Source organism: Apteryx mantelli, chromosome 2 (assembly GCF_036417845.1).
Source record: "Apteryx mantelli isolate bAptMan1 chromosome 2, bAptMan1.hap1, whole genome shotgun sequence".
Classification (NCBI taxonomy): domain Eukaryota; kingdom Metazoa; phylum Chordata; class Aves; order Apterygiformes; family Apterygidae; genus Apteryx; species Apteryx mantelli.
Genome location: NC_089979.1, coordinates 71,029,754 through 71,042,347, shown reverse-complemented (window position 1 = coordinate 71,042,347; position 12,594 = coordinate 71,029,754). Strand labels below are relative to the sequence as shown.

Here is a 12,594-nt window from a genome sequence, read left to right as displayed (position 1 = left end):
GGTTTCTGCAAAGTAGCTGGAACTACTATGACATTTAATCTTACCATTTTACCCACCAGTTCTTAGTCTCAGCTAGACACACTCCAACACTATCTACCTCAGTCCCACTGAATGAAAATCTGGAATAGAAAATAAATCACACAGATAAAACAATCTTGTGATTTGAAACTCATAATAATGGCTTTGGAAGCAATGAACTTTGCTACTACATTATATAACCAAATTAGGAACCATTTATCCTAATCCTGTCCAGAGCCTAATATGATTATGATCATGGCTTCCTAAATTCCATTTCTATGTTCTGGTTCACTCAGTTACTTAATGCTAGCTTCATTTTGCTTGTCTTCTGGCAGCGTTTGGCTTTTACTGTCTTTGAGATCAGACAACCCTCCAGGCAACTACTGTAGCCACGTGTGTCGTGCTTTCTCCTAAAGCCCCTCATGCCTAGCAATTTCACGGGAGATACTGTTAGTGCTGTGGCTTGAATTCTCATTGTAGAGTGAGAATCAACAGAAGGATCTGGCTGCTGAGAGGGAGAGAAATATATTGCCTTCCCAGGTCATTTTCAGTCAATCCTAACAGACGTCTTGCAGTAATCTTGGCTGCAAGGCAGTGAAAAATCGAGCAGTAGGTGACACCTTGCACCATGTACCTACCTCCAAGTGGGACTTCACTATAGCTTTGGATGTATGTAGTATTCAAAAATAAAAGCTCATTTTCAATCATGGGACATCAGGGCTAAAAGAACTGTTAGGAATGTTAGTTAATTCTTGCAAGGGAGGATACTGCATCTCCTGTTTGCACTAAGTAATGCCGTACTCCGGGAGTCATCACATTGAAAACAATGAAGCATATATAAATATTAGAACTGGCATTTTAAATCTTAAAAAGGAAGTAACAAAATCTTGCCCTTTTCCATATCAGTGGTAAAATCAATTTAAAAGTAAAGATCAGGAAAAAATAAATCTTAATCATCACAATTGTACAAGTGCTTTTGGAGAAAAGATCAAACTACCTTTGTAAGGGAATATAAATCATTATAGATTGCCCAGTGCATCTTTGCAAAACTAAAATACAAAAACCAAATCAAATTAAATCTAGAGACTAATGGCTCTCGTGTAATGTGTCCATATTCTACCTCTGCTATGAACCAAAATTTTTCTTTCACTGTATGCTCATTTTCAGTTCACAACCTTATAATTTCAAATTAACCACAATTTCAGAGAGCTCACATAACCCCAGTATTTTCTTCTCTCCTTTTTGGATCTTCCCATTTAATAACTCCTTAGGGATTTTTTTTTTCCTTCAGCTAGTCCAGAGCTCCCATTAACATTAATGGAGATGACGCACAAGTAATGACAGGACAGAATAGACCTCCCATTGCCTCCCGCTGGTTTATCACAGTATATTACCTCTCAGTGGTATCTATATGCTGTCCTAAATTCTATAGCAGTTTGGCAATACCCTTTCCTTCTCTAACCAGCGAAATAAGAGCTCACCTTTTCGGCCATTATTTTTTCTTTGTACTCTCTGATTTCTTGATTTTGTGATTTTCCTGCCGGTGGGGCAGCTTGTTTGTCACTTCTCTTTCTGAGGCATGACATGCACTATAAGGGGCAAGCAGGGTTCCCTTCAGAAAAAGTAAGGTTGTGTTCCCTTGTAAATGCTGGCAGTGGAGAGGAAGCTATGGAAAACTCCTCAGCTAAATTTATCAATCAAGAATTAAACCATTCGGAACCCTTTTGACCTGAAGGTTCTTTTTAGGGAAGTGCTGCCCAATGTTAAAAGAGCACATCCTCATAACAATCACCATAGACCTGCTCTATTTTGGTATTTTTTATATAATCAATAACGAATATATATAATTATATATATATATTTATAGACTATATTTGTTTGTAAATTTTATATATAAAGAATATCTTTATATTCTTAAATCCAAGCATTTGCTGCTGGCCATTCTTATGAATTGTTAACCATGGAAATAATGTCAGCAAACTGACAGCCACTACAAGATTCATTCTGAGAGAAGAAAAAGGGAGAATGGGAGGGCCTAAGCAGAAGAAGAGAAGCCTTATAAAGTAGGCATAATTATCATTTTCTCTTTTATTCTTTCCCTCTTACAAATGATGCTTTGCAAATGGTTCTGAAACAAAAAGGCAAAGTAATTATATCTCTGCTACCTACCTGGAAGTGGTTCCTCCTCTCCTTCTACTTTTAGACTGAAGGAAAAGTTGCAAGGGAATTGCCCTTGCCCTCTCAGCTCCTGAATCATCTTTCCACTTCCTAAAACAGTGTGTGGACTGGTCAACAACGAGAGGATAGAGGCAGTCAGTGAGCAAAAGCACTTCTTTCTTCACCAACCCTTGTGATCTGGATTGAGACCCTATACTCCGTATACTGTTGGGATACTATATTCAGTATAGCTCAGTACAGATCCATATTTCTGAGCATTTTACTTTTTTACAGCTATTTTACTGCTATGCCACCAGGGTGGCAAGAGAACATTGTGTACATTTCAACCTGCATTGAAATCCATCTAATTTAACAGTGATTCAAGTGTGCTTCATAGAAAATAGTTCAAATGCCAAGGAGATGTACTGATAGCTGAGCTAATTTTCCCTGTATCGATATTGTTTTGATAACTTGACCCTTCTGGAGTTAGAAATCATGAAGTGGTTCTTCTAACTGAATGGTACTAACCAAAGGTCATTTTTCTCCTTGTCTAGGGTCCTGTGGATTTACTCTGTAACAGGAGAGTGGGTATATCCTGTCTTTGCGTTGTTCAGCCCAGCTGGGCTAGCAGCCTTTTTCGCTGGTAGCCTTGCCATCATTGTCTGTTTGTACAACTTTGGAGAGTTCCTCAACCGTATGATGTGGGGTCAGTTCATATTTTGTTTTTCACTTCTAATCACATGGAAAAAAACGATCTAAAATGAACTCTTGTGATTGCCTAGGTAGGTGGGGAGAGGAGGTGGGCCCTTGTACACTGCAGGGGCATTTGGGTGTCTGATAAAAATTGCTAGGTCCAACAACAAAGAAATCAGAGCAAGAATCCCAACCCTACCAAATAAAGTGTGGGCTAGTTTTCTCTAACGTGGCTTGAGAAACATCTCTTACCAGTATAATCACTGGATTTTGAATTCCTTCTCAAACAATGGTCCACAGAAGCAAAATATCTGTGGCTAAAACTCTTAGGCCCCATGCAGTGTTTAGTGAACTAGGGAATGGTACTGCATACTAACAATTTATAAGAAGGCAATGTATCCAGATGAGAGCATCTCAATAGCTCTGTAGTAAACAGCACTTTTGAGAACATCTCCCTTCTGCTTCTGTAGTGATATAATCAGTAAGGCTTTAAAGAAAATGAAAGTTGGCCTACTTGGACAAATATGCAATTAGAAAAAAAAATGAGTAGTTTAGGAGGAAAATTCACCAGCTGGAAGAGGAAAGAGAACTGATGAAGCTTTGGGGGTTTGGGGTGGTTGTCTTTTTTTTTTTCCTTCTGGTTTCCTCTCTCCTTTTTCATTCAAGATAAAGTTTTTGAGGATGAAAGTGTTTCTGTCAGGAAAATGTGTGTATTTTATTTAGGACAAATGTGTGAACATTTCCAATTTCTTAAACTAGATTTTTGATGAAAAGAAAAACCCTGCAAAAAACACCTCTGAAAATAAACAAGACAACCTCCCTCTGTTGTCAGGGAACATGTGATGCCTGATCTGTTTTGTGAAGTCTCACATGCCTGTCAAGCCAAAGTAGAGTGTCTATAGCTAGTCTCTCACCATTTGTACGCTGCTATCTAAAAGCAGCAGATTGACTTTCAAATGTGCTGAATAACCAGCGTCAGTACTTGATACCTTTGCAAATAAGATGCTCGCTCTACATACCCATGTTTGAAAATTTTGGCTATATTCTATTCTTGCATAAATAGAATATGTGATGAAGATTGCTGGTAACTGAAGAGAAATCTGTAGGCATTTTGCACTAACTCTGGTTTAAGAAGCATCTCCAAAAAAGCAAATACTACTAATAATATTTTTTGTTTCTTATATTTAATTACAGACCATGTCATCACCACTAAAAGAAAAAATAGGTCTTGTGTCAGATATCAGATCTTATACAATCTAGGTATCAGATTTTTTTTGTCATCAAGCAAGTATTAGTTATTCCAGGCCTAGAATATGCCTGATGCAACAACTGAAGATAATCAAAATAAAACTAATTTGATTCTCAAGGTGTTAATTGACTGAACAAAAGGTTGTGCCAAACAGAGATCAAATTAACTGCAAAAATTAGCTGCATTTTGAACTGCTGACTAAATATGTTCACCTAAGAAAGAGATGTTAATTCAAGAGATTCTAAGAAACTAGGGCAAACATCCAAATTTATCTTCTGTATTCCCAGAAAGGCTATAAAGCAGTCCCAGTTGTGATAGTATAAATGTAGCCTCAGAGATTACATATAAATGTACCATACCTTATGTCCTCCACTGATGTCTGATGTGCTCCTGTGATCCATGGAGGTCCCTGTGTGTGGTGGGTCTGTCCCTCCATTCATGTTTCATATTTTTCAAAAGAGCCACAAAATCATGGCCTTAACGATTACTTGGTGTTTTCATCCAAGCACTGGGCACTCATCCTAAATTGCCTGTGTAATCTCTTGTTACTTTAAATGTATTCTCAGCTCCTCATCTCCAGGATTGACAACTTTACCTAGATTTGTTGTACATTGATAAAAAGCTGCAGTCTGCATCCCAATAGCTGGCTGCTCTGTAGTATCTGAGTCTGCAGTTTGATAATACGAGGGCTTTGAGAGCAATAACATCTCAGTGAGTTCCTGCCCACTGCCCCCTACTCTTTCCTACTCTAGCACACGTTCTTGTTTTTTGCAAGAAGGGTTGTTTTTAACTTGGATCTTTTTCCTGATCCATTTCCCAGCTGTGTCCACCCAAGAGAGCGGCAGGACTTCCTTAAGCTGGTATTGACAAGATCTGAATATTGCTGAAACACAACCAGAGGGAAACTACTCCAAATTATAGTGTGCCAGAGTCTTAATATATTCCTGACTGAGACAAATCTTATGTTCAGCACTGCCAGAGTAAAAACAGATGCAAATTGGATGAAGATGTGATTCCAACATACCTTTTTTCTTGCAGCAAAATGGCTCCATGTGCTTTTTTTGTCCTACTCTTTTCCTGTCTCTCCTTCCCATAACAATAAAGGAACTGAAACAGTTAAAATACCCCTGCGGAAGAACAAAAAACAAAACAAAACAATCTGTGGTGGGAAAGGACAAGGTTCTTCACCTTTACTTAACATCCACCCCCCCCCCACCACCACCACGGAAGTGATATGTGGAACATTATTTTGAGTTTTCACTGTGATTTGGTCTCCAGCTTGCAGAACAGTGATCTATGCACTGACCTTGCAGACCACTGCCAACCAAACCTAATGGCATTACGTTTCAAGTTGATATAATGCAAACAGCATGGTGACATCCTTCTGCCTGTGCCTGCAAGCCAGGTTGAGTCCCCAGCAGGCACAGGGGCAGGCTCAGGTATGGTGCAACTATGCTGCCAGGGCACGAGGAGAGCATAAAGAGCCTAAGGAGCGACACGGCCTCGTAATGAGGTGGAGGGTGACAGTCACTCCCTTTGGATTCCTGCTCTGACCCTGAAAGCCACAATTTGAGCTACAGAATAATGTAATTGTCCACTGGCTTCCTACCGGCAAATCTAGAAACAACTTCTCTGATACTGCCTGTAACCGCTAAACAAATATGCCTGTCCTGCCAACATCTGCCGCAATGCTTGCATGCTGCATCCCTCCTGCAACCAGCCCCAACTGAGCTGCTCTGACCAGTCAGTTTTTGTCCCAAAGACAAAGGCTGCAGAGTAGGTACTTCTTTTTCCTTCCTTCTTCCCACTTGGAGCATGAAGACATGCTGAGCTTGTGTCCAGAGACATTAAGATAAGTTGTGGTTATTAGCAGATATAATAAGTGATCAACAAATAGTTTCACAAGTGTCAGAAACTTGGTTTCCTGTGGACTTGCATCTTGTGGCTGACTGTAAGCTTCAAATGAAGCTCTTCCCACAGTGTGCTCTGTTTCATAAGGGCTCTCTTCCATGTTTCTTTATAGCTTCAGGCCACTATCATTTTTCCTAAAATAAAAAGTACCAGCTATGTAAATACTTACTCCTTTCCACCCATAAATGTATAGTTAGCTCCAAATTATTCCCAAGTCCATGGATGGCAGCTTTCAGCTATGAACAAGTAATTTTTAAAGCTAAATATCCTGTGCTTCACAAAAAGATGTGGTATCATTTCTGAGAGCTGGAAATCCAGGCTGCCTAATATTATAACCTTGTTTTTCCTCTTCAGAGCAGCCAAGAGATGCCAGACCCTAAATGTGTTTTATTATTTATAGACAAACTATTTCATATAGTATTTGAGGTTTTAAAAATATATTATTTCTCATTTGCCTTCCCTCCACTTGCACAGTCGGATTCATGGTAACTAAGGCAACCCAGCTGCACAGGCTGAGTGGCACAGAAAATAGTATCAGTAATGACTTTTTTTGTTTTAAATCCCAAAGTTTCTACAGTACTAGACAATGCTGAGTAATACAGAAACTCCAAAGAGGATAATTGGAAACAATGGGCTGATTCTTTTTCTGCCATAAATTTACCTCAGCTGAGAATTTGGCTGCAGGGTCTGAGTACCAAAGATGAATCACGAGATATCTTCTCTCATTCCTGATGGGCAGAAAACATCACATGGACAACTGATCTCATTTTATTTTGACCTGTCAAACAGGAGCCCTCAAAAAGAAGGCAAAACAGTTTCCCCTAGGATTTTGCTCCTGGTGAGGCAAGCAGATCCTCAGGAGAAATTCGGATCAAAGTTCTCCAAAGTAGAAAGAGCAACATTTCAGGTGAGGTTTCTTCTCTGGCACCAGTGTTTGAAGATGCAGTGGATTCATTTGTCTTTCATGTAGCAGGCCTGAAACATTTTCAGCAGCTGCTTCATTTCAGTACTTTGAAATGTATGTGAATAGGAGCTATATGTGATCCTTGTTGTCTTACTGACTAGCAACAACCAGCTACACTGCAAGAGATTTAAATGCTTACTAAGGGAAACGAGGCAAATCACATGTAAGATTTTACAGCCACAAGGCATCTGCCGAGTTCAAAGAAAACATTCCTCCCCAGGTGCTGGAACTGTCTTTTGAGAGAAACGGGGGCAAAAAGGAAGCTGGCCCAAGCAGGATGAGCCCAGATCAGTAGTGAGAAAAGGAGCAGCAGCTCCTGCCAGTCCCAGCAAAAGGATCCCCCAGACTTGCAGCTCCATCTTCCTCTGGAAGGGAAAGCTTTGGCCAGCAGTTGGCTGAGAAACACCAAGGGAAGCAATACCAGAATTAAACATATTTCCAAAGCAAGGGAAGCATTATGGTTTATTGCAAGGGATAAGCCAGTACACTGTGGTTCACGCACAGAGTTGTTCTCAGGAAAAAAAGAAACTTACAGAGGAGTAAATTCCTTGTGAAGACAAGGCCCAGGACATGGAGGGATGTCCTCTTCCAGATCATCTAGGAGCTCTTGAAGGCACTGCTGATGCAAATAGAGAAAATTATATGCAATTAAACATAGCCAAAGACATTGTATTCACCCAAAGCTAGGCTAAAGTTATACAGCAATCTTCTTTTTTACATATTTTCCCTCTTCTTTTTGAAGTACTTTTTTGTGAAATGTATTTTACATAAGTAAATGTTTTAGAAAATGTTTTAGAAACTGATTTTTCTCCCCCTAGGTTTTATTTCTGTACTTATCTGCTTGTGAAACCAAGCTCCCTTAATACCATATCGCCAGTGATTGGGAAACCCAGCCTACATGACAGCACATTAATCTGTGTAATACAAAGTAATATGATAATATAAGATTAAATTCTTGATGCTTTCATTTTATTTATCAGCTACTGAGTTGAGATTGCAGAAACCCAAGTGGCAAATCAATGAATGCAAAGGGTATTTGTGTGGGGTAAAAAGTCAGTCTATCATCATATCAGCACAGGCTTAGTTATGAATGGCAGTTTTTCCATGAACTTTAAAATGCTCATGTTCTGCAGGTAATTATCAATCTAGACACAGGTTCTACACTTCTTTATTACAGCCCTGTCACTTCTTTAGTGTCCTGGGGCATTTTAAATAGAGCAACCTATCTAGAAAATATTTTCATTTGTTCTGTCATGCCTTTAAGAACAAAGAATAGTCCAAGTTATATACATTTCTTTCAGTGAAGTAACGTTTATTTCTACAATTTCACTATATTGTCAGTGATGAATGGAACTCAAGCTCAGGAGGAAAAGAGTAGTATTTGAAAGCCCAGAGTGTGCAAACCAAACATTGTTTACTTTTGCCTTATCCATTCATCCTATTTGTGCCGCAGACTTGTGATGGCATATTTATATCCTTCCTATTTGTCAGTCAAGTTGCAGATTACCACTGGGGCATAGGAATCTAGCTATTTAAAGAAAATATGCATCATCTGTTACATGCCCTACTGTGCTGACAAGTTTATCTGATGATCCACTGGAGGGAGACATGATCAGCAGCTCTGGCAGCCCAGGCTTCCAGTTTCATCATTGGAGGCCAAACATACTAACAGATGCTTGCTAATAGGTTAGCCCTGGTATAATAGGCTTTTTTTCTACTTCTATCCTATATCTTAGAAATACCTATTTGTACTCATCAGCCTAAAATATTTCCAGGATCATTTAGGAAGGAGGGACTTCAAGGCCTATGTTGCATATCAGGCCAATTGCCGCATGCTATGTAGACTGGAAAATAAATAAAATACAGTGGTTACAGAGTTTCAGAGACTCCAAGGTCTACAGACAAGGAAAGCAGCTTTAGAAGAGGGTTCCCCACGAGTGGACGATTCTCAACAGGAAAGAGGAGAGGCTGAGGCAGTGTTTTAGATGGTAGGAATTCCTAATCACATATGGCTGGTGCCACCTCAGGGGCCAAAGGGCAGCCTATCTGATCTCTGGCTGCTGCTCCAGAAAGATGTCTTTAGTAGGTCCTGTGTCATCCTGGCCAGCCACATGAGGATGCTTCAGATATCTTAGTTGCAACATGCTGTGTGCAGGAATTAATATCTGATGCCTTTTCAGGTGAACTTTATTTTTTAAGCTTTTTATATGTTCTTATACCAACCAGGCTAGGCTCAGTCGTTGACAGATACTTTTTCCCACTAGCAAAGCACCATTATTCTCAATGGATTTGGCCCATGGTAGACTTCAAATCGTTCTTCAGAAATCAAATAACCCCCTGCTTGCTAGGTACATCCTAGGCACATTCAGCTTCTGCAGCACTTAGGCATTAACAGCTGGTTCGAGCTGTGCATTCATAGCTTGCTCCTTGCCCCAGGCAGACCCAATTCCCCAGGGATGCTCGCAGGCTGGGAACTGGTTCACATCTTCCTCCATAGCAGCATGCCTGATCTGAGAGAGGACTTCTACACTGTGCCTTTTTTTAAGCAATCTGTTCTCCTCTGCGTCTGAACAGGAGATTCAATAGTAATAATGGACTACAAGCGGAAAGGCAAGTGAAGCCTCCTCTTCAAGCCAAACAATCTCTCCATGAACACTAAAGCCATGAAGTAGAGGAAAATAAATGCAGCTGCGATAAATCCTTTCTCCAATGCATTGCAGCTTCTGGTGAAGCCATTATGTCATCAGGCATATGGAAAACTGGTGGAAAATATGAAATATTTGCCTCTTACATGATAACTCTGCAACTGCTATGAATAAGAAAATTGCATTCATTTGTTTACACAGATTTCTCATCTCTTGCACAATATACGTGAGGATGTGTCCATGGTTAAAACTTGTCACTGGTAAAAGAACTCCCTCATGAGTTTGGCACCACTCTGTAAAAGACCTGTGAATGCAAGCCAGCTCTTGTTTGGATTGCCCTTCATCAAGTCTGGAAAAAATTAAGAAGAGGGATAATTTTAACACTGCTGTGACTTCCAAGCTAGATAGATAACAAATTGGGCTAACAAGGACTGTAATTAGGAATGTCTGCTCAGAAAGTTCATCATGAAGCCAAATTCTTCTAACGAGAAACATTCTGGAATATTAATACGCTTATCTCCCCCCCATTTTTAACAAGAAATCTGAACGCAACGCTTTCTTCCTTTTTCTTGGTTTCAGCTAATCTTGCAGCAAAAGTAACCTAATTATACTGACTGTATGATTGCTTTGACAGAAAGCATGTTAATTTAAAGCACTGTTTAACATAAAGCTGCCTGCCATATAATTACATTCCATTCACATATTTACTAATCTTGCTCAATATAGTTGATTTCTGTTATTAGCCTCAACATCTTGTTAACATCTAAAACACTGGAGATGTGCTTTGTAAACTCCAATAAACAGGAAAAACTGACTCTAGTGCAAGTGTTCTTTAATGGTCAATGTGAAAAAGAAAGATCTCTCTGTTATTAGTGGTGAATTTAAATGAGAATTTGAAACTAGCTGCAGTACTTCAGTGCCTAACTCCCTCTTCATTGCCAAAACGCATAGCTTAGAGCTACTGTGCACTCAGTTCACCAGGGTGTTATTTGCCTCATTTTATGCTGCTATAGCTTAGTAAAAATGAAACACATTGTAAGCTGCCTTGAGCAATAAAAAGATAATGTGTATACCTAAGATTGTTCTTCTCACATGTTAAGCACCTGATAAAATTTTAGCTTGGGTAATTAATGTACTAGGACTAGCTTGCAAACTACATTAACTCTACCTGCCAATGAAAGATGTGTGCACATTCAGTAATTCCCAGTTTACCTAGACTACAGCCTGGGCCTTGGCAAGGCGGGGTGGTTCTTTCCATGTCCAGCCAGAGGCTATGCATGGCAGATCGCACCCTTAGCTACCAACAAGATGGTGATTACCTTTGGGTTCTGATATCAGTGACTTTTCTGCTGAAATAGAGAAGTTTGAGAGAATTGTGCAGCTTTTGTTTCTTTATTTAAAAAGGAATCAGAAAAGACAGTGCTTTCTATTACATTCTGCGTGCTGCCTGGAAAAGGGAGAGGCTGGATCCAAGTTGTGTACTTTGAGAACAAGATCAAGAACGTCTGTCTCCAAAACACAGATGCTGTGATCTTGGGCTCTGCTTCGATTCTTTCTAACTTGTATGAAGCTGTGTAAGGCAGAGAGGGCACATCACTGATCACGAACTGCCATTGTCCCTGCAATTTCAACAAGGCTGTACTGAGGTACACTGAGTAAAGATCTGGCCTTTATGACATTTACACTAGATTTCTCTTCCAGTCTTTTTTCATCTCTCATTTTATTTTGAGTAAACATGCAAAGCCAGTCAGAGCTGTTTATTTATAGCTGTAGATGTTCATGGCTGTATAAATTAGAAGTTATTACTGAATGAGATGCCCGCCCACTCACACAGTGCAGCTGTACAGGAATCCTTTCATGCTGCTCGACTGCATACAGTCTAGAATGGGAGGAAAATGATGTGCTCCCAGTCGAATGAAGGGACTGCTGCTTGAACCCTTGGGCAAAAAAACAGCAATTAATTTTTCCTCAGCACAATGTGCAGTACAACAACCCCAATTATCTAGTACTCTTTAGCCCTGCCACTTTTGTTTGGCAGAGAGAGAAAATAAAGGTTTAAATTCACTGGAGCAAAAAAACCCAACCAGAACCTATCACTGAACTTCCTTTTTCCAAGATTAAGCTTTTTGAGGGTCTGGTGAGGGAATGGAAAAGTAAAATTGGTTATTATTTGAGGTAGGACAATGTCAGAAATTACGAACATATCACACACACAGAGTTTTTTTTTTCTGGTGTAGCAGAAACAGCTGTAAAGTAATACCTGCAATGAATAGGAACTTTCATCTTAGCTCCCACCTTTAAAAAAGTATTGACAAGTGCTATTTTATACCCTCCCCAATTTCCCACACAAATTTCTTGCTTTGGTTCTCTGCCAGTTTCAGGTCACAATCTGACCTCAATAACATAACTTAAGACTGCTCTAAGCCTTCAGTAGAACTGCTGAAGATTTACTTTGATGGATACAAGGCCAGGATCTGGCATGCAGAAAAAATGCATGCACACTCTACCAAAGCATCTAAAACAGTTGCCCAGGGAGGCTAAAATCCAATTTGAGACCTTGTGTTCACTTGGCAGAGCACATAATTAAATACTTTGTGCCACAAAATTAACCAGAAATTCTCAGGAGTATTGGTAAGAGGAGGCTTAGAACCAACCATGAAAGCCAGGCAAAGAACTATTTCCCAGGAAAGTTGTTCAGTAAATACTGGAAAAATTCACAGAATTCATATATAGGTCATAATAAATTTTGTTAATATTCAACCTTAGAGAAAGACATTGTTGACTGTATATCAAGATTCATATGAATACCTCCCTAACTAGTTGAGTTCCTGAACTGAGGCCACTATTTTAAACTAAGAATTGTTTGTGATTGTGTTTTACCTGCTGTTTTCTCCATTCAAATACAATTGCAATAGGTCAGACCTAGTGATCAGTGGTCAAAAGCTCCTAAAGTGAAA

The 12,594-nt window shown here is 39.6% G+C and overlaps 1 protein-coding gene across 1 annotated transcript in view; it reads left to right on the top strand.

Annotated features, from left to right (window-relative positions):
• The window catches only part of ADTRP (androgen dependent TFPI regulating protein), a 32,334-nt gene extending 21,883 nt beyond the window's left edge, over positions 1-10,451 (top strand). Inside the window, exons 5-6 of the mRNA XM_013941612.2 lie at positions 2,730-2,881; positions 9,567-10,451. Of these exons, the coding sequence (XP_013797066.1) occupies positions 2,730-2,881; positions 9,567-9,610 (196 nt within the window). The 3' untranslated portion in view covers positions 9,611-10,451. The remainder of the gene's footprint in view (positions 1-2,729; positions 2,882-9,566) is intronic.
• The last annotated feature ends 2,143 nt before the right edge of the window (positions 10,452-12,594 follow it).